The following is a 25,395-nucleotide window of genomic DNA, read 5'->3' on the forward strand; positions in this document are numbered from 1 at the left end:
TCCCACCACATTCAGCCCAAGAGCCGACTGAAAGATGCTCAAAGAAGTCTAAGAACCCCAGGGCAACATCAAGGGATCTACAGGCATCTTGCAACAATCAATGTCTAAGTGCATGAGTCAACTGTCAGAAAGAGACTGCACAAACTTGGCCTACATGGGAGGTCAGGAAGGAAGAAGCCTCTGCTTTCAAAAAAATGATATAAAATGGACGACTGAAGTTTACCAGACCACACCTGGGTGAAGAACAAGACTACTGGAACAATGTGCTCTGGACAGACAAGTCAACGGTGGAGTTGTTTGGGCGCAATGCCAGACGTCATGTTTGGCGAAAACAAAACACTGCCTTTGAACAGAAGAACCTTATACCAACCGTAAAGCATGGTGGAGCGGGCATTATGGTTTAAGGCTGCTTTGCTGCTTCAGGGCCTGGCCAACTTACCATCATTGAGTCACCCATCAATTCGCATTGGACCAGAGAATACTTGAGGAGAATGTGAGGCCATCTGTCAAAAGGCTGAAGCTGAACTGAAAATGGATCTTGCAATAGGACAATTGATCCAAAACACTCCAGCAAATCCTTAATTGAATGGCTCAAAAATAAGAAATGGAGGGTTATGGAATGGCCGAATCAAAGCCCAGATCTCAATCCTATTGAAATGCTGTGGGGGGACTAGAAGCGGTCTGTACATGCAATACATCCCTCAAACATCACAGTTGAAGCAATTCTGTAAGGAACAGTGACCAAAAATTCCTCCCAGTCAAAGGAAGAGACTGATAGACAGTTACAAGAAACGCCTACATGACGATATTTCATGCTAGGGGTGTATTTATCTTTTTCTGCACAAGGAAATTGCATTTCTGTTGATTTTTGTTGAATAGATGATTGCAAATATAATTGTTTAGTGTTGTTATTTGTTAAATTAGGTTACCTTTATCTGTCAGTGTTGCAATGGAGATCAAATATATGTCCAAATATGTAAAAATAAATCAAATAAAATGCAATCCATGGTTCAAATCCATAATCGAGACACAGGGGTTTCCAAACTAGGGAAAATAATGGCACCAACCCAGGGCTGCTGGTACACACTGTTGAAGCCATATAATTAATTAATGTTTCTATGGTCGTAGCAGTGTGCCACTAAACTCTACCCAGCCTGGCCCAGGGTTCCAATAAACTCTACCCAGCCTGGCCCAGGGTTCCAATACCCTCTACCCAGCCTGGCCCAGGGTTCCAATACCCTCTACCCAGCCAGGCCCAGGGTTCCAATAAACTCTACCCAGCCAGGCCCAGGGTTCCAATAAACTCTACCCAGCCAGGCCCAGGGTTCCAATAAACTCTACCCAGCCTGGCCCAGGGTTCCAATAAACTCTACCCAGCCAGGCCCAGGGTTCCAATAAACTCTACCTAGCCTGGCCCAGGGTTCCAATAAACTCTACCCAGCCAGGCCCAGGGTTCCAATAAACTCTACCTAGCCAGGCCCAGGTAATCTTATGCTAGTCATCAGTTACTGAACCAATCTCCCAGTAATCCCATCGTTAGGTAGCCTACAACAGATTCCTGGATTTGCCCATGTGACACAATAAAAAAGGGTTTCCCTACCCTCTGTCCAAGCCACAATTAGTCCTGATGGAATTCTTGTAGAACCCCTTATTCTTTTGTAAAAGGTTCTTTGAGGGTTCTTCGTAGGGTGGAAAGGTTCTGCCTGGAAGCTTTAGGGTTCTAGATAGCATCTTTATTTCTAAGAGTTACTTGTCTGTTTTTCCCATAACTGTCTCAACAGGTAATGCCCTGGGGTGTATTCATTCCAACAATTCTGTTTCACAATGGAACGTTTTGCAACTGTTTGGAGTTTCTCTTGGACAAATTCAGGTAAATCCCTCCCAGTCTTGTTCCGCTTGCTTCAGTTTAAGAAACGTTTTTCAAAAGAACCAGCGGAATGGAAACACCCCTGTTGAGTGCCATTATGCTTTCTCCCTTTGTGCTACTTCCCAGACTGATCTGGGGCCTGCTTCATGAGATGAAATAGTGTGCTCTCTCTTGTCATCTGTGAAATGACCAAATTGATCCAGGACCTGTAATGAAGGCTCTAGTCTACAGTGTCATCTATGAGACTGAGAGGTCTGATGTAACTTCAACTTTTCAATGTGCGGGGGTAAAGGTTAGTTGAGGTAATTTGTACATGTAGGTAGGGGTGACGTCACTATGCATAGATAATGAACAGCGAGTAGCAGCAGTGTACTAAATAAATGGAGGGGGGGTCAATGTAATAGTCCGGTGGCCATTTTATTAATTGTTCAGCAGTCTTATGGCTTGGGGGTAGAAGCTGTTAAGGAGCCTGTTGGTCCTAGACTTGGTGCTCTGGTACCGCTTGCCGTGCGGTAGCAGAGAAAACAGTCTATGACTTGGTTGACTGGAGTCTCTGACAATTTTATGGGCTTTCCTCTGACACCGCCTATTATATAGGTCCTGGATGGCAGGAATCTTGGCCTCAGTGATGTACTGTGCTGTACGCACTACCCTCTGTAGCGCCTTACGGTCAGATACTGAGCAGTTGCCATACCAGGCGGTGATGCAACCGGTCAGGATGCTCTCGATGGTGCAGCTGAAGAACTTTTTGAGGATCTGGGGACCCATGCCAAATCTTTTCAGTCTCCTGAGTGGGTAAAGGTTTTGTCGTGCCCACTTCACGACTCTTCGTGCCCTCTTCGTTCCCTCTTCGTTCCCTCTTCTTGAGCTTACACATGGACTTGCTTCTTTCTGTCTTGTTGCAGCTATTTCTGTAGAAGGCCTGCCTGCTCACGGTGCCATTGGTATGTAGTGCAGTCGGTTAACAGCTATTTTAGATTGTCTTCAGAAACTGGGCAGATTCGGTTACAATCGAGAGAGTCATTCTCTGTAACTGCTACTACTGTACTACTACAGTGTATTAGGCTACCCCTATATACTATACTACTGCCACTTTTTTAAAATATATTTTTTTATTTGTTTAGGCATCCTATTATGATGAATGATGATGATGATGATGATGAAGATGATGTCAATCAGAGGTGAAACCTCTATGACCCAATTGTCATACTTGATTAAAGTAAAATACTACATGAGTAAAAGTATAGATACCTTAATTAATAGAAAGTTACTCAAGTAAAAGTGAAAGTCACCCAGTAAAATACTACTTGAGTAAGTCTAAAAGTATTTGGTTTTAAATATACTTAAGTATCAAAAGTAAATGTAATAGCTAAAATATAAAAGTAAAAGTATAAATCAACTCAGATTTCTTGATTTTTAAAATTTACTTATAGCCAGGGGCAGACTTCAACAGTCAGACATAATTTAGAAACGAAGAATTTGTGTTTAGTGAGTGTCAGATCAGAGGCAGAAGGGATGACCAGGGATGTTCTCTTGATAAGTGCGTGAATTAGACAATTTCCCTGACCTGCAAAGCGATTCAAAATATAACGAGTAATTTTGGGTGTCAGAGTAAAAAGTACATAATTTTCTTTAGGAATGTAGTGGAGTAAAAGTAGTCAAAAATCTAAATAGTAAAGTACAGATACACCCAAAAAAATACTTAAGAAGTACTTTAAAGTATTTTTATTTAAATAATTTACACCACTAAGTTTCAACTATAGGATAACCTGGAACAAGTAGTATCCAGCTCATAATCTTCATCATTTTAGTGCACATCTAGAATTGTCACACGCTATTATATTGTGTAAACATGATTTCTTACAGGAGAGTGTGAGAAGTTTCTGATCACGTGGGAGAGTGTGAATAGAATCTGGCTGAGAGAATGGGCTCTGGGTTGAGTTGGTGCATAGCTCCTATGGGCGGACGCTGATGTGTTTCCACACAAACCACAGCCTCTCGCTCCCAAAGTGAAAGCAGTGGGACATTTATTTATGTTGCTGCTTCATATATGTGGACTACAGCACAACTTTTCTTCCCTCAGCGAAAAAAGACGCAAGGACTCAAGGAAAGCCATGGAAAGTCAAGTATTTCCAATATGACCTATGGTTTGGTCACCGAATAGGTTATTTTTGACGCACGAGAGGGAAACTTAAAACAAGGCTGTTTTTGGAGTTCCACCTCCCCTGTCTCCGTACAGTTTGATTCAAAGTCAAAAGGCAAGATGGCCGCCGATTCCGTGCAGGTATGAAAGTTGACAACTGTTGCAATAAATGCGTAAAGTTGTTGTAAAGTGCGCTTTCCAAGTTGGTAAATAACATTATTCTATATACCATTTGCAGTGGATTCAAATCTTTTGATGTTAATACATTTCTTAGGGATTTTGTCCCCCTCTTCCGAAGGATTGTCTGGGAATTATAGATTGAGGCCTGGAAAACAATTATCAAAATATCAAAAGTTTTGTGTAATTTTGTACTTGAGCTCCCACCAGCTGAACTACTGAATTAATCTGTTGTATATTCTTTTAATGACATGAAATCAATTGAATATCGACCATGATAGTAAAATGTTGAGCGTTTTGGAAGAAAAATAGCGTAGTTTCGAACGCATGGAAAAACATTTTCCATTTTAAGGTCCTTTGTAAACAGTGACCCAGTCAAGTGGGCGCGTGTTAAAACCCAAAGGTGTCTATTAAAAGAAAAACGTGTTACTAGGCTACAATACTTGTACTAAGTTAGTTGAAAATAATGTTCCAAGACATGCAAGTATAATTTTCAATTCCAAAAGGTTGAGCATTCCCTGATACATGGTTGAATTTGAAACTGGTAACTGTAATGATATTACAACACTTTGAAACTTCACATCTTAATCTCAACCGCAACAAATTACTCCGAAAAAAGTTTGTGGTCACTGCTGACTCTGGGGTGACGTCAGCTGTCAAATCTGGCAATTTTTATATTGGGGAGAGAAAAAAAGTATATCGAACAACAATGTAGCGTGGACGCATAATGATGTGATCTGACCATAACTTTGTATCCTGCGGAACATGTAGCTACATTTTTTCCCCCTCAAACTTCTGCATTCGAGGACACTAACCTGTGAACATATTGCCTTTGTTTGCAGTTTCAGTGATTAGATTAGAGGTAGGTCACTCTTTGGAACCTTATTTGTACCCACTCAGCCTCACTCATGAATTCAGACTTGTCTTTTTGCAGACATCGTTTCACAAGACTCTTGTGTTTGTTGGGTGATCGCTGAGATTGTTTGGACAGTGAGACTATATCTGGTATTTGTCAAATTGATTATGTTGCTGTTGACGACTAGACAAAGGACTAGTGCATGTATGCGGAGTGACGAAGTGGTGTTATTGCCCATAACCTTTTGGTCATCAGTAGTTTGTCTTGTGTTGTAACCCTGCCAAGAAAAACAGGCAAAACATACACTGTTCCTAGGTATCACTGTGATGTAAGAGTGGTACTTCCAGTTAAACTGACCAGGGCTGTAATTATACTGAACAAAAATATAAATGCAACAATTTCAAAACATTTCATGAGTTACAATTCATAAAAGGAAATCAGTCAATTTAAATAAATTCATTAGGCCCTAATCTATGGATTTGACATGACTGGGCAGTGGCGCAGCAATGGGTGTGCCTGGGAGGGCATAGGCCCATCCACTTGGGAGCCAGGTTCAGCCAATCAGAATTTGTTTTTCTTAGACAGAATACTGCTTACCACCTACCCCCACCACCTCAGACGATCCCGCAGGTGAAGAAGCCGGATGTTGAGTTCCTGGGCTTGCATGGTTACATGTGGCCTGCTGTTGTAAGTCCAGTTGGATGTGCTGCCAAATTCTCTAAAATGCTTAAGGTAGAGAAATTAACATTAAATTCTCAGGCAACCGCTCTGGTGGACATTTCTGCAGTCAGCATACCAACTGCACACTCCCTCAATTTGAGACATCTGTGGCATTGTGTTGTGTGAAAAAACTTCACATTTTAGAGTGTCCTTATATTGTCCTGAACACAAGGTACACCTGTGTAGTGATCACACTGTTTAATCAGCTTCTTGATTTGCCACACTTGTCACGCTCACTAACAGGGATGTAAACACATTTCTGCACAGATTGAGAGAAATAAGCTTTTTGTGCATGTGGAACATTTCTGGGATCTTTTATTTCAGCTCATGTTGCTTTTATATTTTTGTTTGGTGTACACCTGTCATCTATGTAATGTACAAGCGTTGCAGTCTTTTAAATGCATTTGTCTGGCTTGGAGGTGATTGTGTTCACGCTTATGTGCCATTTCTGGTATAAATGCAGCTACTAAACCAAATGTAATAAATCCGGTTTGGGGTAGGAATTGGTGATGTTTAGGTTCAATTGTTGTTTAGGTTTAAGTTGGGCTTTAAAAAAAGCAGATACTATTGCGCTCTACCGTAAACCTAAATAGTCTTTTAGCATAAGTTAATGTTCGCCTGTCCGACTTTTCCATTGTCCCTGGAATTGAGCTTTAGTTGGAGTTTGAGCTTAAGGCTATTTAGCCTGCTTACAGTGGAAGTTCAAGCCCTAATATTTGCTTTGGTTGGATTCTTGTAGGTGCATGAGAAATAGGTTAAACTAAGTTAAGGAATAAGGACACAACCTTTTATCATTTGCGTTGATTCAAACTTATATGCAAGCCTGTCCAAGTTCAATGTTTTCCTCAGTCAGTTAGATTTTCATAGCTATGTTGTTGCTTAGAGTGGAAAATAAGGGTGGTCCATGGCTTTGCATCGTCTTCAGGCTGGTAGTCGAACACAGCTACAGAAACCAATTGGGTTGAGCTGTCTTTTTACCTCTTCCAGCAGTTGTGACCTCCATTTTACCTGTGAGTCATACAGGGAGGCGGAGCCTCTCTCCCTCTGGACTGAGACGCAGGCCTAATAGGCTGACACATACTTCCTCTGTAAAGGTTTAGCCACTAGTCACCCAGAACAGGGAACCACCGTGCAGTCTAATCTCAAATACACACTAAGCCTAGGTGTCAATAAGAGTATAGCAGTTAGGGAGAAATAAACGTAGGCTACTTTGACTCAAATACAACAGCTCCAAAGCGCCGTATGTTATTCCGTTGGCTCAGTATGTTGAAACGTGGCGCTTGCTTGCTTCACCGAAGTAGTGGATTAGATTATTTCATTGGCCAAGTACTGATTCATTAACTGTACTAAAATATGTATACAGTGTTGGGAAACCAACAAGGCAAAAAATGTTTTTTAAGTTAAAAACTCTTTCCGAGGCTTCCAATCTCAACTTTAGAAGTATTAATGTACTTGTAGATGTACACAACGGATCCTCCTGTTAGTCCCATACACGTCACTCCACAGGGGAGGCCATTGGAACTCTGGCATCTTTTTTTTTTTTTTAACCAAAGTTTATTTTTAAGACTCCACTCGCTCCCCGGAGTGAGATTAGGTCCCTTTCTCGTCTCATGTGACCTCCCAGAGCGAGAGGCTAAACAGGATTTGGCTGCCCCTTCCTCAGACGATTTAGGCCAAACTCTGTTTTTAGAAAAAGGGAGAACTTTTGTTTGTGTTGTGAGAGGAAGAACAAAGCAGAACTTAAAAACATACGTGGACGGGCATCTGTAGCAGATGCCATGGAGACGAGGTTGATGGAAATTGATGATGTGATGGTAAGGAACATAGATTTGTGTAGCCAGTAGCCACTGTAGGAATTGTAAAACACCCATGTGTGGATTACGTTACGGTGTGGGCTGAGTGCAACAAGGGCTGAGTGCAACAAGGGCTGAGTGCAACAAGGGCTGAGTGCAACAAGGGCTGAGTGCAACAAGGGCTGAGTGCAACAAGGGCTGAGTGCAACAAGGGCTGAGTGCAACAAGGGCTGAGTGCAACAAGGGCTGAGTGCAACAAGGGCTGAGTGCAACAAGGGCTGAGTGCAACAAGGGCTGAGTGCAGGCGTAACATGTTCTGGTGTTGTGGGCTCATTGTGCCTTGTCTATGAATGGAGCAGTAGGCTAAGCTCAGTTCAAGTGCCGTAAGCGTTTAATGGTTTCACTATGTCAGGGGGAGCTTACTGTTATTTTCGGCTACAATTTGAAACAAATATTATACACAAGTTCTAGCAGTGGGGTCATCCCGAGTGAAATGGAATGAAATTGTCAATTGTAGGCCAGTTCTATTTTCCCTAAAGTTTTTGAAAAGAAAAGTGTGTTAAAGTGTGACATGATACAAATACCAAATATTGGCTTAAGTTATAGTTTAAAGTATCGTTTACAGAGATATTTGTAGGCCTAACAGGCTTTGGTGTTAACCTGCTGCTACCTGCTATTTGTACGCCTGACAGGCTTTGGTGTTTACCTGCTATTTGTACGCCTGACAGGCTTTGGTGTTTAGAATACTATGCTGCTGTTTGAGGAGAGCGCACAGTTTTGAACTTGAGAAGTTATTAATAAACCATTTGGGCAGTCTTGATATAACATTTTGAACAGAAATACAATGGGTCCTTGGATGAGTCTAAAACTTTGCACATACACTGCTGTCATCTAGTGGCCAAAATCCAAATTGCGCCTAGGCTAGAATAATACATTATGGCCTTTCTCTTGCATTTCAAAGATGATGGTACAAAAAAATACAAAAAAACTGTTTTTTTTCTTTGCATTATTTTTTTACCAGATCTAATGTGTTATATTCTCCTACATACATTTCACATTTCCACAAACTTCAAAGTGTTTCCTTTCAAATGGTATCAAGAATATGCATATCCTTGCTTCAGGTCCTGAGCTACAGGCAGTTAGATTTGGGTATGTCATTTCAGGAGAAAATTGGAAAAAAAGGGGCGGCTCCTTTAATGTATTCCTGAACGCTTTATAGATGCTTAAATCATTTGTTAGCATTGTCTTGCTAACTAGCCTGTATAAAGGATGATCATGATACAAAGGGTCCTTATCTGGTGCTTCGCCAAATGTGGTATAACCTTTTTGTCCTCCAGATCCTTTTATATAGCATTCTCCATGACATTTCCTTAGGCCTGACCCCATTTAGTTGACTGGTCGATTGTTTGGTCGATAGGCTGTTGGTCGAACGAGATTTCTTTAGTCGAGGTGAAGTCAAAATATATATATATATACACACGCAGTACCAGTCAAAAGTTATTTTTACTATTTTCTACATTGTAGAATAATAGTGAAGACATCAAAACTATGAAGTAACACATGGAATCATGTAGTAACCAAAAACGTATTAAACAAATCAAAATATATTGTATTTTTGAGATTCTTCAAAGTAGCCACCCTTTGCCTTGATGACAGCTTTGCACACTCTTGACAGTCTCTCAACCAACTTCATGAGGTAGTCACCTGGAATGCATTTAAATGAACAGGTGTGCGTTGCAAAAAGTTAATTTGTGGAATTTCTTTCCTTAATGCATTTGAGCCAATTGGTTGTGTTGTGACAAGGTAGGGGTGGTATACAGAAGATAGCGGCAGGTAGCCTAGTGGTTAGAGCGTTAGACTTGTAACCGAAAGGTTGCAAGATCGAATCCCCGAGCTGACAAGGTAAAAATCTGTCGTTCTACCCCTGAACAAGGCGGTTAACCCACTGTTCCTAGTCAGTCATTGAAAATAAGAATTTGTTCTTAACTGACAAGTTAAATAAAGGTGTGAAAAAAAGCCCTATTTTGGTAAAACACCAAGGCTAAAATGATCATCAAGGACAACAACCACCCGAGCCACTGCCTGTTCACACTGCTACCATCCAAAAGGCGAGGTCAGTACAGGTGCATCAAAGCTGGGACTGAGAGACTGAAAAATAGCTTTTATCTCAAGGCCATCATACTGCTAAACAGGAATCACTAACTCAGAGTTGCTGCTGCCTACATTGATACCCAATCACTGGCTAATTTAATAAATGTATCACTAGTCACTTTAAACATTAAACAATGTCACTTCAAACAATGCTACTTAATAATGTTTACATATCTTACATTACTCATACCATATGTATATACTGTATTTTATACCATCTATTGCACCTTGCCTATGCCGCTCGGCCATCGCTCATCCATATATTTATATGTACATATTCTCATTCAACCCTTTTAGATTTGTGTGTATTAGGTAGTTCGTTGGGGAATTGTTAGATATTGCTGCACAAGCATTTCGCTGCACTCACATTAACATCTGTTAACCATGTGTATGTGACCAATAAAATTGGATTTGATTTTGATTTGACCTGACCAAAGTCCAAATTAGGGCAAGAAGAACTCAAATAAGCAAAGAGAAATGACAGTCCATCATTACTTTAAGACATGAAGGTCAGTCAATCCGGACAAAGTTCAGTGACGTGTAGTCGCAAAAACCATCAAGTGCTATGATGAAACTGGCTCTCACGAGGACCGCCACAGGAAAGGAAGTCCCAGAGTTATTTCTGCTGCAGAGGATAAGTTCATTAGCGTTAACTGCACCTCAGATTGCAGCCCAAATAAATGCTTTACAGAGTTAAAGTAATAGACCCATCTCAACATCAACTGTTCAGAGGAATCTGTGTGAATCAGGCCATCACGGTCGAATTGTTGCAAAGAAACCACTCCTAATGGACACCAATAATAAGATGAGAAGAAACACGAGCAGTTGACATTCGACTGGTGGAAATCTGTCCTTTGGTCTGATTAGTCCAAATTGGAGATTTTTGGTTCCAACCGCCGTGTCTTTGTGAGACGCAGAGTAGGTCCCTTGTGGCTCAGTTGGTAGAGCATGGTGTTTGCAACGCCAGGGTTGTGGGTTCGATTCCCACGGGGGACCAGTACGGAGAAAAAATGTAGAAGATGTATGCATTCACTACTGTAAGTCGCTCTGGATAAGAGCGTTTGCTAAATGACTAAAATGTAAACGTAGGTGAATCTCTGCATGTGTGGTTCCTCCGTGAAGCATCGAGGAGGTGGTGTGGGGCTGGTTTTCTGGTGACACTGTCAGTGATTTATTTAGAATTCAAGGCACTCTTAACCAGCATGGCTACCACATCATTCTGCAGCGATACGCCATCCCATCTGGTTTGTGTTTAGTGGGACAATCATTTGTTTTTCAACAGGACAATGACCCAACACACACCTCCAGGCTGTGTAAGGGCTATTTGACCAAGAAGGAGAGTGATGGAGTGCTGCATCAGATGACCTGACCACATTCACCTGACCTCAACCCAATTGAGATGTTTGAGATGAGTTGGACCGCAGAGTGAAGGAAAAGCAGTCAACAAGTGCTCAGCATATGTGGGAACTCCTTCAAGACTGTTGGAAAAGCATTCCTCATGAAGCTGGTTGAGACAATGTCAAGAGTGTGCAAAGCTGTCATAAAGGCAAAGGGTGGTTACTTTGAAAAATAAACAAATCAAAATATATTTTATAACACCTTTTTGGTTACTACATGATTCCATATGTTATTTCATAGTTTTGATGTCTTCACTATTATTCAACAATATAGTAAAAATAAAGAAAAACCCCTGAATGAGTAGGTGTGTCCAAACTTTTGACTGGTACTGTATATGTACAAGACACCTGTTTGATTTGCACCTGTCTGAGTGGACTAATCCAGTGTGGAGGCCGTAGGGATGGCACAGTCCATCACTCTAAGAAGTTCTTCTGAACTTGTATATGGTTATATTACATAAGAACAATGGTGCAACACTAATAACAAATAGTATTTTATAACAAATGCACTTTCTCCCGCATTGGATAGTGGTCGCTGTCGACGGTTCTGAAACCAATCAGTACACTGTTGAATTGGCGCCTTTTCCTAGACCATGTTATGTGCATAATAGCAAAGTTAACCAGCATATTGGTGTTGAGAACAATGCAGTGGAGGCAGCAGCAGAATGAGGAGATGAGAAAACAGCCCTTGCCTTAATGTCTAAGAAAAGTGAGGAGAGAGGAAACCCCAACTTAATTGTCTATAATCAATAGCCTAACTGTTAAAAATGCCTGTCTTTATCAATCATCCATTTATATCTACAGAAATAAGACAGGTCCTGCCTCTGTTGCCTGTTTGAGTGTTTGTTTAATACCCTATTGATTCTTGACAACGACATGTCAAGTAAACAATATGGGGGAAAATGCACAATTCTTTTTCAATCTTCAACATTGAAATGCTACCAAAAAAATGTATTGAAACTTGTTACAAATGATCACTCATGATTCACCGAACAATATTTTGAAAGAGGGAGTAAAGTACTTTAAGAATGTTTTCGTTTGTCTCCTCCAGCTCTACTAACCAAAGCTAATTGTATGGATATTTTTCCTTATTAATAATGTAAAATTAACATCTGTACAAAAATACTCATGTGAAGGCCAAATTACAGAGGAACTTCTTTATGCAACTAAAGCCTTTAAGGCTGGGGGAACTCCAGGGCTGGATGGCATACCAGTGGAAGTATACAGAACTTTTTTTTATATACTCAGAGGACCATTATTAGCATGTTTTAACCAGTCCTATATAAACAGTAGATCTTCGAACAAGCAACAAGGTCTGATTTCATTATTACTGAAACAGGATCCAAGTGGTGTGTGTGTATATATAAAGATCCAGTCCATTTAAAAAATTGGAGGCCTCTTACACTTCATTGTTGTGATGCAAAAATTCTAGCTAAATGCTTGGCGCATAGAATTAAAAAGGTTTTGTCAGATATTATTAATCCTAATCAGACAGGTTTTTTACATGGACGATACATTTTGAGATGATATTAGACAAGTACTGGAAACAATAGAATACTATGAAATATCGGGGAAACCAGGCCTGGTTTTCATAGCTGATTATGAAAAGGCTTTTGATAAAGTACAACTGGAGTTTATATATAAATGCCTAGAATATTTCAATTTTGGAGAATCTCTTATAAAATGGGTTAAAGTTATGTATAGTAACCCTAGGTGTAAAATAGTAAATAATGGCTACATCTCAAAGTTTTAAACTGTCGAGGAGTAAAACAAGGTTGTCCACTATAGGCATATTTATTTATTATTGCCATTGAAATGTTAGCTGTTATTGTTAGATCTAATTTTAAGGGATTAGAAATTCATGGATTAATTACAAAGGTGTCATTGCACGCTGATGATTCATGTTTTCTTTAAAAACCACAATTAGAATCCCTCCACAGCCTCATAGAGGATCTAGATACTTTTGCTAACCTCTCTGGATTAAAACCAAATTGGATCACAAAAAAATGCAACTTTTACATTACCGTGTAGTTTACTAATAAAATGGTCTGACGGGGATGTGGACATACTCCATATACAGTGGCTTGTGAAAGTATTCACCCCCCCCCCTTGGCATTATTCCTATTTTGTTGCCTTACAACCTGGAATTTAAATGGCTTTTGGGGGGGGGTTGTGTCATTTGATTTACACAACATGCCTACCACTTTGAAGATGCAAAATGTTTTTTTTTATTGTGAATGAAATAAGACAAAAAAAAGAACTTGAGCATGCATAACTATTCCCCCGCCCCCAAAGTCAATACTTTGTAGAGCCACCTTTTGCAGCATATACAACTGCAAGTACCTTGGGGTATGTCTCTAAGCTTGGCATCTAGCCACTGGGATTTTTGCTCGTTCTTCAAGGCAAAACTGCTCCAGCTCCTTCAAGTTGGATGGGCTCCGCTGGTGTACAGAAATCTTTAAGTCATACCACAGATTCTTAATTGGATTGAGGTCTGGGCTTTGACGAGGCCATTCCAAGACATTTAAATGTCCCGTGTGGCTCAGTTGGTAGAGCATGGTGTTTGCAACGCCAGGGTTGTGGGTTCGATTCCCACGGGGGACCAGTACAAAAAAATGTAAAAGTATGAAATGTATGCATTCACTACTGTAAGTCGCTCTGGATAAGAGCGTCTGCTAAATGACTAAAATGTAAATGGAAATGTTTCCTCTTATACCACTCAAGTGTTGCTTTATCAGTATGCTTAGGGTCATTGTCCTGCTAGAAGGTCTCAAATCTCTGGAAGACTGAAACAGGTTTCCCTCAAGAATGTCCCTGTATTTAGCGCCATCCATCATTCCTTCAATTCTGACCAGTTTCCCAGTCCCTGCCAATGAAAACATCCCCACAGCAGGATGCTGCCACCATCCTGCTTCACTGTGGGGATGGTGTTCTCGGGGGAATGCGAGGTATTGGGTTTGCGCCAGACATAGCGTTTTTGATGATGGCCAAAAACCTCAATTTTAGTCTCATCTGACCATAGTACCTTCTTCCATATGTTTGGGGAGTCTCCCACATGCCTTTTGGTGAACACCAAACATGTTTGCTTATTTTTTATCTGGCCACTCTTGTGTAAAGCCCAGCTCTGTGGAGTGTATGGCTTAAAGTGGTCCTATGAACAGATACTCCAATCTCTGCTGTGGAACTTTGCAGCTCCTTCAGGGTTATCTTTGGTCTCCTTGTTGCCTCTCTGATTAATGCCCTCCTTGCCTGGCCTGTGAGTTTTGGTGGGCGGCCCTCTCTTGGCAGGTTTGTTGTGGTGCCGTATTTTAATTTTTTAATAATGGATTTAATGGTGCTCCGTGGGATGTTCAAAGTTTCAGAGATTTTTTTATAACCCAACCCTGATCTGTACTTCTCCACAACTTTGTTTGGAGAGCTCCTTGGTCTTCATAGTGCCGCTAACTTGGTGGTGCCCCTTGCTGTTGCAGACTTTGGGACCTTTCAGAACAGCTGTGTGTGTGTGTGTATATATACTGAGATCATGTGACACTTAAATAAAATCTACCTGTTTGCAATCTAACTAATTATGTGACTTCTGAAGGTAATTGGTTGCACCAGATCTTTAGGGGCTTCATAGCAAAGGTTGTGAATACATATGCACGCACCACTTTTCCGTTTTTATTTTTTTGAATATTTTGAAACAAGTTATTTTTCACTAAACCAATTTTGACTTTTGTGTGTCTGTTACATGAAATCCAATTAAATATCTATTTAAATTACAGGTTGTAATGCAACAAAATAGGAAAAATGCCAAGGGGGTGAATACTTTTCCAAGGCACTGTACATATCCTGAAAGAAAGAAATGATCTCACCCGAATACATTTTAATAGAAAGTTAGCAAAAATAGATAAGATCTTGCTACCATGGAAAGGAAAATACCTGTCTATTTGTGGAAAAATCACCCTGATTAACTCTTTAGTCATATCACAGTTTATCCATTTGCTTTTGGTTTTGCCTACACCTAGTGACCTGCTTTTTAAATTATATGAGCAAAAAATATTCTATTTTATTTGGAATGGCAAGCCAGACAAAATTAAAAGGGCCTATTTATATAACGAATATGAATTTGGAAGTTAGACATTATTAAAGTATTAGACCTCTCACGGAAGGCATCAATCATACAAAAGTTATACTTAAATCCGAAATGGTTCTATAGTAAATTAGTAAGAATGTTCAAGAATGGCCTTTTTCCCTTAATTCAAATTACAGCTGCTCACTTTTTTTTGCAATTTCAGTTTAATCCACCTGAAAAGACAGAACAAATAATACAACAAATATTGTGGTTAAACTCAAATATACTAATTGATTTAAAAATACATTTTTATATTTTTTTAAAGGTATACTTTTTGTAAATGATATCATAAATAAGACTGGTGGAGTTGTCACACATGCAGCTAACACAGACATATGGAAATGTCTGCTCTACCCAAAATTATAACTAATTGCAGCATTACCACAAAAATGGACGAGGCAAGTAGAAGGGGGGAAAAGTAAGGAACTTGTCTGTCGGCCCTGCATTAAAGGGCAAAAATGGTTAAAGAAAATTGTGTAGAAAAAAAAGAAAAAGAAAAGAAAAAAATATATACACTGCTCAAAAAAATGAAGGGAACACTTAAACAACACAATGTAACTCCAAGTCAATCACACTTCTGTGAAATCAAACTGTCCACTTTGGAAGCAACACTGATTGACAATAAATTTCACATGCTGTTGTGCAAATGGAATAGACAACAGGTGGAAATTATAGGCAATTAGCAAGACGCCCCCAATAAAGGAGTGGTTCTGCAGGTGTGGGCCACAGACCACTTCTCAGTTCCTATGCTTCCTGGCTGATGTTTTGGTCACTTTTGAATGCTGGCGGTGCTTTTACTCTAGTGGTAGCATGAGACGGAGTCTACAACCCACACAAGTGGCTCAGGTAGTGCAGCTCATCCAGGATGGCACATCAATGCGAGCTGTGGCAAGAAGGTTTGCTGTGTCTGTCAGTGTAGTGTGGAGGCGCTACCAGGAGACAGGCCAGTACATCAGGAGACGTGGAGGAGGCCGTAGGAGGGCAACAACCCAGCAGCAGGACCGCTACCTCCGCCTATGTGCAAGGAGGAGCAGGAGGAGCACTGCCAGAGCCCTGCAAAATGACCTCCAGCAGGCAAATGTGCATGTGTCTGCTCAAACGGTCAGAAACAGACTCCCTGAGTGTGGTATGAGCCCCGACGTCCACAGGTGGGGGTTGTGCTTACAGCCCAACACCGTGCAGGACGTTTGGCATTTGCCAGAGAACACCAAGATTGGCAAATTCGCCACTGGCGCCCTGTGCTCTTCACAGATGAAAGCAGGTTCACACTGAGCACATGTGACAGTCTGGAGATGCCGTGGAGAACGTTCTGCTGCCTGCAACATCCTCCAGCATGACCGGTTTGGGTTGGGTCAGTCATGGTGTGGGGTGGCATTTCTTTGGGGGGCCGCACAGCCCTCCATGTGCTCGCCAGAGGTAGCCTGACTGCCATTAGGTACCGAGATGAGATCCTCAGACCCCTTGTGAGACCATATGCTGGTGCGGTTGGCCCTGGGTTCCTCCTAATGCAAGACAATGCTAGACCTCATGTGGCTGGAGTGTGTCAGCAGTTCCTGCAAGAGGAAGGCATTGATGCTATGGACTGGCCCGCCCGTTCCCCAGACCTGAATCCAATTGAGCACATCTGGGACATCATGTCTCGCTCCATCCACCAACGCCACATTCCACCACAGACTGTCCAGGAGTTGGCGGATGCTTTAGTCCAGGTCTGGGAGGAGATCCCTCAGGAGACCATCCGCCACCTCATCAGGAGCATGCCCAGGCGTTGTAGGGAGGTCATACAGGCGCGTGGAGGCCACACACACTACTGAGCCTCATTTTGACTTGTTTTAAGGACATTACATCAAAGTTGGATCAGCCTGTAGTGTGGTTTTCCACTTTAATTTTGAGTGTGACTCCAAATCCAGACCTCCATGGGTTGATAAATTGGATTTCCATTGATTATTTTTGTGTGATTTTGTTGTCAGCACATTCAACTATGTAAAGAAAAAAGTATTTAATAAGATTATTTCTTTCATTCAGATCTAGGATGTGTTGTTTAAGTGTTCCCTTTATTTTTTTGAGCAGTTTCATTTAAGGACCAAAACATTGACAGCTGTGCCATATAGATTGCAAAATAGTTGGGAAGAGATTTTCGATATACCGATTCCATGGCACATGGTTTATGAATTGACACGCCATATTCAAAACTTCACATTTTTCAATTTAAATTATTATACAGAATTCTTGCAACCAATATAATGATATAGTGGATACAATCTTCTCAGCTCTGCAGAGTCATTAGATCATTTATTTTGGTACTGTCCATATGTAGCTCGTTTTTGGTCACAGGTCTAGGAATGGCTGAAGAATTGCAACATTTGCTTAGAACTAATGCTGCCGATAGCAATACTGGGTGATGTGAAAAGTCAGTCAATCGATCAATAATATAAACATTTTTGCTAAAATAATTATTATCTTTAATTTACAATCTGTAGAAGCTATGAGAATAGAAAGGTTCAGTACTTTTGTGAAGCATCACAGTTGAAAAATATATGGCAAATAGAAATCCAATATGGATGGTGTTAAGAGATAGATGGGAGGGATTGAATGGAGCTGAAGGGTGGGACTTATTAAGATAACAAATCTAAAACATACGGGGTCTGTAAAATGTATATAGGTTCAGAAACTTTGAAAATAGCACAGTTATAAATAGAAATCAAACTGGATGGACATCAGAAAGAGGAAGGACTAAAAACAAAATTACTATTGTAAAATTGTCTGTAATATGTATACAGTATGTATAAACTGAAGGTAGAAGCCTAAGTGGTGTTTATTAGTTTACTCCAATTGGGGGAAGGGTGGTAGGGTTTGCGGGGAATAATAAAGTTATATTCTAAAAAGTGTATGTATGTATATTTCCAATCCTCCATATTTTTTGGGGTAAATAAATACATTATATATATTTAATGGTGCTCCGTGGGATGTTCAAAGTTTCATTTTTTTTTTATAACCCAACCCTGACCCCGTATGTTTTAGATTTGTTATCTTAATAAGTCCCACCCTTCAGCTCCATTCAACCCCTCCCATCTATCTCTTAACACCATCCATATTGGATTTCTATTTGCCATATTTTGCAACTGTATAGATGGATATATATACACAGTGGGGAGAAGAAGTATGATACACTGCTGATTTTGCAGGTTTTCCTACTTACAAAGCATGTAGAGGTCTGTAATTTTTTATCATAGGTACACTTCAACTGTGAGACGGAATCTAAAACAAAAATCCAGAAAATCACATTGTATGATTTTTTTAAAGTAATTAATTTGCATTTTATTGCATGACATAAGTATTTGATACATCAGAAAAGCAGAACTTAATATTTAGTACAGAAACCTTTGTTAGCAATTACAGAGATCATACGTTTCCTGTAGTTCTTGAACAGGTTTGCACACACTGCAGCAGGGATTTTGGCCCACTCCTCCATACAGACCTTCTCCAGATCCTTCAGGTTTCGGGACTGTCGCTGGGCTATACGGACTTTCAGCTCCCTCCAAAGATTTTCTATTGGGTTCAGGGCTGGAGACTGGCTAAGCCTCTCCAGGACCTTGAGATGCTTCTTACGGAGCCACTCCTTAGTTGCCCTGGCTGTGTGTTTCGGGTCGTTGTCATGCTGGAAGACCCAGCCACGACCCATCTTCAATGCTCTTACTGAGGGAAGGAGGTTGTTGGCCAAGATCTCGCGATACATGGCCCCATCCATCCTCCCCTCAATACGGTCCAGTCGTCCTGTCCCCTTTGCAGAAAAGCATCCCCAAAGAATGATGTTTCCACCTCCATGCTTCACGGTTGGGATGGTGTTCTTGGGGTTGTACTCATCCTTCTTCCTCCAAACACGGCGAGTGAAGTTTAGACCAAAAAGCTCTATTTTTGTCTCATCAGACCACATGACCTTCTCCCATTCCTCCTCTGGATCATCCAGATGGTCATTGGCAAACTTCAGACGGGCCTGGACATACGCTGGCTTGAGCAGGGGGACCTTGCGTGCGCTGCAGGATTTTAATCCATGACGGCGTAGTGTGTTACTAATGGTTTTCTTTGAGACTGTGGTCCCAGCTCTCTTCAGGTCATTGACCAGGTCCTGCCGTGTAGTTCTGGGCTGATCCCTCACCTTCCTCACGATCATTGATGCCCCACGAGGTGAGATCTTGCATGGAGCCCCAGACCGAGGTTGATTGACCGTCATCTTGAACTTCTTCCATTTTCTAATAATTGCGCCAACAGTTGTTGCCTTCTCACCAAGCTGCTTGCCTATTGTCCTGTAGGCCATCCCAGCCTTGTGCAGGTCTACAATTTTATCCCTGATGTCCTTACACAGCTCTCTGGTCTTGGCCATTGTGGAGCGGTTGGAGTCTGTTTGATTGAGTGTGTGGACAGGTGTCTTTTATACAGGTAACGAGTTCAAACAGGTTTAGTTAATACAGGTAATGAGTGGAGAACAGGAGGGCTTCTTAAAGAAAAACTAACAGGTCTGTGAGAGCCGGAATTCTTACTGGTTGGTAGGTGATCAAATACTTATGTCATGCAATAAAATGCAAATTAATTACTTAAAAATCATACAATGTGATTTTCTGGATTTTTGTTTTAGATTCCGTCTCTCACAGTTGAAGTGTACCTATGATAAAAAATGACAGACCTCTACATGCTTTGTAAGTAGGAAACACTGCCGATTTTGCAGGTTATCAAATACTTGTCCTCCCCACTGTGTATATATATAATTTATTTACCCCAAAAATATCGGGGATTGGAAATGATACAGACAATTACATTGATGGAAGCAACAATCTATCCTCAATATTAAAGCTGATCCACCCCCTGAAAAAAAGATATATATATGAAAAAAAATTCACATTCGGCTGTTTTTAATCTTTACTCTGTTAGAACGTCCTTTCTGGTAATATTTATTATTTATTTGGTGTTTACACTGTTCCAAATTGTCCTATTTTATTTATGAAAAATTTAATTTAAAAATTATTTTTATATAATATTATTATTATTAACGCTCCTTTTTCTCCTTCATATTGTTACTAATAATAAGTGATGTCATTATCATTAGTAGTGTTACTATAGCAGCCTTGTATAACCACCATCCAGCTGTAAGCCTAAGAGCGCATCCTGTTTAGCCTTAATACCTTAACTTACTTAGGCCTATATTTCAAGACTTCTATAGGCTACTGTATCAATCATATGTGTCATTCATGATTTGAAATGCAGTCAAGCATTTTAATTTTAAAAGAAAGTGACCCTTAAATAATTACCTTAAACAATAAATAAACCGTTCCATTTCGGAAATTGCATTTAACGAATTAATGTGACTGTTTTTAGTCTTTGTTTACTGGTGGTCCCTGCAGCAACCCGTACAGCGTGATAACTGGTGGTCCCTGCAGCAACCCGTACAGCGTGATAACTGGTAGTCGCTGCAGCAACCCGTACAGCGTGATAACTGGTGGTCCCTGCAGGAACGCGTACAGCGTGATAACTGGTGGTCCCTGCAGCAACCCGTACAGCGTGATAACTGGTAGTCGCTGCAGCAACCCGTACAGCGTGATAACTGGTAGTCGCTGCAGCAACCCGTACAGCGTGATAATTGGTAGTCGCTGCAGCAGGGAGGAGACAAAGGGACAACAGGTGTTTGTCACAGTCACTCGCTGTCTTTTTTTCTTTTCTTTTTTTTACACACAGCGTTGCAAGATTGAGCCCAGCACAATCAAATCAATTGCTGGTCGGACTCCCTCTAGTCATTTGTGTGTCTTAATTATTTCATCAAACGGTGTGCTTGAAGAATGAGACGAGCTAAGGGAATATAAACTCAGCAAAAAAAGAAACGTCCCTTTTTCAGGACCCTGTCTTTCAAAGATAATTCGTAAAAATCCAAATATCCACAGATCTTCATTGAAAAGGGTTTAAACACTGTTTCCCATGTTTGTTCAATGAACCATAAACAATTAATGAACATGCACCTGTGGAACAACGGTCGTTAAGACACTTACAGCTTACAGACGGTAGGCAATTAAGGTCACATTTATGAAGACTTCATACAATAAAGAGGCCTTTCTACTGACTCTGAAAAACACCAAAAGAAAGATGCCCAGGGGCCCTGCTCATCTGTGTGAACGTGCCTTAGGCATGCTGCAAGGAGGCATGAGGACTGCAGATGTGGCCAGGGCAATAAATTGCAATGTCCATACTGTAAGACGCCAAAGACAGCGCAACAGGGAGACAGGACGGACAGCTGATTGTCCTCACAGTGGCAGACCACGTGTAACAACACCTGCACAGGATCAGTACATCTGAACATAACACCTGCGGGACAGGTACAGGATGGCAACAACAACTCCCCGAGTTACACCAGGAACCCACAATCCCTCCATCAGTGCTCAGACTGTCCGCAATAGGCTGAGAGAGGCTGGACTGAGGGCTTGTAGGCCTGTTGTAAGGCAGGTCCTCACCAGACATCACTGGCAACAACGTCGCCTATGGCACAAAGCCACCATCGCTGGACCAGACAGGACTGGCAAAAAGTGCTCTTCACTGACGAGTCGCGGTTTTGTCTCATCAGGGGTGATGGTCGGATTCGCATTTGTCGTCAAAGGAATGAGCGTTACACCGAGGCCTGTACTCTGGAGCGGGGTTGATTTGGAGGTGGAGAGTCTGTCATGTTCTGGGGCGGTGTGTCAGAGCATCATCGGACTGAGCTTGTTGTCATTGCAGGCAATCTCAACGCTGTGCGTTACAGGGAAGACATCCTCCTCCCTCATGTGGTACCCTTCCTGCAGGCTCATCCTGACATAACCCTCCAGCGTGACAATGCCACCAGCCATACTGCTCGTTCTGTGTGTGATTTCCTGCAAGACAGGAATATCAGTGTTCTGCCATGGCCAGCGAAGAGCCCGGATCTCAATCCCATTGAGCACGTCTGGGACCTGTTGGATCGGCGGATAAGGGCTAGGGCCATTCTCCCCAGAAATGTCCGGTGGAAGAGTGGGGTAACATCTCACAGCAAGACCTGGTACATCTGGTGCAGTCCATGAGGAGGAGAAGCACTGCAGTACTTAATGCAGCTGGTGGCCACACCAGATACTGACTGTTACTTTTGAATTTGACCCCCCCCCCCCCCTCTTTGTTCAGGGACACATTATTCCATTTCTGTTAGTCTTGTCTGTGGAACTTGTCCAGTTTGTCTCAGTTGTCGAATCTTGTTATGTTCACACAAATGTTTACATGTTAAGTTTGCTGAAAATAAATGCAGTTGACAGTGAGAGAACGTTTCTTTTTTTTTGCTGAGTTTAGTTGATTTGATTAAAACAACCATGTGTTCAACAAATCGATTGGTCGAAAGAACAGACGACTCTTGGTTGACCAAGATTTTCTTTTAGTTAGGGATTGCCCTACATTTCCTTATGAATCCTAACCCCCACCTATTTTCTCTGTTGTCCTCCAGGGCGACGCCAGGGGCCAGCTGGTGTCGGAGCGGCTGGGCCTGGGCCACAACCTGGACCTGTCGGACACCATGGTGCAGCAGAAGCTGGACGAGATCAAGGAGCAGATCCGCCGCGAGATCCGCAAAGAGCTGAAGATCAAGGAGGGTGCGGAGAACCTGCGCAAGGTCACCACGGACAAGAAGAGCCTGGCCTATGTGGACAACATGCTGAAGAAGTCTAACAAGAAGGTGGAGGAGCTCCACCAGGAGCTCCAGGAGCTCAACGCCCACATTGTGGTCAAGGACCCCGACGACCTGCTAGGTATGGCTATTTTTCACAGGGCGTGGGAGTAACTAGGGTTGCCAAACTCTTGAAACTTTCCACAGGTTTTTCAGAAATCCCTGGTTGGAGGATTCACTCGCTGCTTATTCCCTCTGGATTTCAGGAATCCTTCAACAGGGATTTTTGAAAAACCTGGAAACTTCAGGGGATGTAACCTTTCTTTTGATATGAGGTGTATGTACTGAATGCTTTCCCTCTGTCATGTTTGACATAGGCTAAACGGAATTTAGTGGAATACATTACTATGCTCTCTTCAGGTGTGGTATTTCTTGGTACAAGGACACAATACATGATACAGCACATAATACACAAATAGGACCCACACACAATGAATGCCCTCTATTGTGGTGACTCATCTTCTAGGAGATGACACTGGCATATTCCTTATTGTTTTACAATAGGGCTCCGTTTAGTTATTTTCGAGGCTGTTGAAACCTGCTACCATGAATTTATGAACAACAATGGATTTTTAGCACGTTACTGGAACACGGGTAAATGTTTCAGGGGATGTGCAGGGAATAGTTAATCTTATTAATAGTGGGTGGAGAGAGAAGGACTGGGTTTGTCTGTCTGCTGCTATGGCATTTCTTACTCCCTAGTTGTAGACATTGGAAATGGGGGCCGCCTTTCTGTATGTAATGGAAGTCATAAAGATTTTGAACGGGATCTAAAGCACTTACAAATTTGTAACATATTGTACGAATTAGAGCATTTTTCAGGACAAAACATAGCATACAAAATGGATGACATTGTTCATAATTGTGCACAATTTTCGGGGACCCATTTTGTCTCGTGATAGCTACATTCAAAACTACTTGCTGAAATTATACAAAACCTTTTTATAACTTATCTTTAAGTGGGAACAAATTTAGCCTGACTCATTGAACCCTTATCTGATGAGAAAGGTGTTTTGTTTAGTGATGCATGGCCAATGGTATGTCGTGGAACTGGGAACTGACCTCAGGCCAAGTTCTAGAGCAACAGGGGGAGGGTTCTGTCCTCTACAACTGATGTCAGATCATCTTCCCCTTTTTTTTTCACACCCAACCTTAACCAGCAATATGACAACACTAAACAAGTCTTAGGGCAGTTGTTAAATGATGATGTAACTGTATGTGTTGCGTTCTACCCTATCGGTGGCTGACCTTGGATCAGACGTTGGGCTGGTTCCCCTGTCAGCGCTCCAGGAGTGACATCACCCGGCTTGATATTCATTTACTTTTTTTGTTGTAATTTTAGCAGACGCTCTTATCCAGAGCGACTTACAATAGGGAGTGCATACATGTTGGTACTTTTTCATACTGGTCCCCCGTGGGAAACGAACCCACAACCCTGTTGTTGTAAGCACCATGTTCTACCAGTTGAGCCACACGGGACCATATTCAATGTCTCAGCATTTGTCGGCTGGCCCAGCGTGAGCTGTGTGGAGGAGGGGGCCCTTGACTGGTCCTGACCCCGACCAAACCCCTCTCTTCTGGAGGGAAGCCCTGGGTCACAGGCACACACACACAGATACATACACACACGCACACACAGATAATCGAATGTCAGTTAGGACTGCAATACAGTCCGCACACACACAACATAGCTGAGTATTTTTGCATCTGCTTACACTCAGTCTGAGCTTGAACACAGATCAAACATATGTTCGTAGGAATCTTGCGGACCCATAATCATTCTCGTTAGTGCTAATTTAGCAGATTACTTTATGACTCTGGTGCTGCCTAGCAACCTGACGTTCTCCTTCATATGCATTGCCAGGTTATTGGCTGATTAAATTAATTATTACACTCTGTTAGAATGAATTGACGACCTCCTGAGGCGTCTCCAGAGACGCCAATGTTTAATAGGATGTGCTTCTCATGCTAAAGCGGTGTGTGTGTGTGATATTTGAATGCTAACTGTGGTTAGCGCTGTTGACTGGGTATAGGCCTAGAGCTATTAGCGGTAGGGATATGTTGGTCAGCTGTGGAGCCATTTCAGCACAGGAAGTTGGTCGCACCTTAATTGGGGAAGACGGGCTCGTGGTAATGGCTGGAGCGGAATATTGGACCTCTTATTTCTGTTCTAATTTAACTGTAAATTGAAATGAAATCTAACCCTCAAAATGAGTACAGTTTACCTCAAACTATCACCAAGATGACGGTAAGAGACAGTAGAAGTCAGTCAGGCAGGTTTTTGCCCACCTGTGTGTGAAGAAGCGACCATTTGCTCAGCACTCGTCTCGGGGTGCAGCGGTGAGTAGGGGTGCAGCGTTGAGGGGTTCTGCCCAGGCATGAAAACCAGTGAGCTCATCCCTCAGCACCGCAGCTTGACTGAAATGATAGAGGACACTTTTGTTTTTGGAGGGAAGGAAGGAGAGTACTTGAGGT

General features: G+C 41.8%; 1 protein-coding gene across 1 annotated transcript in view; it reads left to right on the forward strand.

Annotated features, from left to right (window-relative positions):
• The first annotated feature begins 3,792 nt into the window (after positions 1–3,792).
• LOC106598894 (serine/threonine-protein kinase N2-like) overlaps positions 3,793–25,395 on the forward strand; it is a 42,408-nt gene continuing 20,805 nt past the window's right edge. The window contains exons 1-2 of the mRNA XM_014189916.2: positions 3,793–4,151; positions 22,702–23,002. Of these exons, the coding sequence (XP_014045391.1) occupies positions 4,131–4,151; positions 22,702–23,002 (322 nt within the window). The 5' untranslated portion in view covers positions 3,793–4,130. The remainder of the gene's footprint in view (positions 4,152–22,701; positions 23,003–25,395) is intronic.

Source organism: Salmo salar, chromosome ssa03 (genome assembly GCF_905237065.1).
Source record: "Salmo salar chromosome ssa03, Ssal_v3.1, whole genome shotgun sequence".
Lineage (NCBI taxonomy): Eukaryota > Metazoa > Chordata > Actinopteri > Salmoniformes > Salmonidae > Salmo > Salmo salar.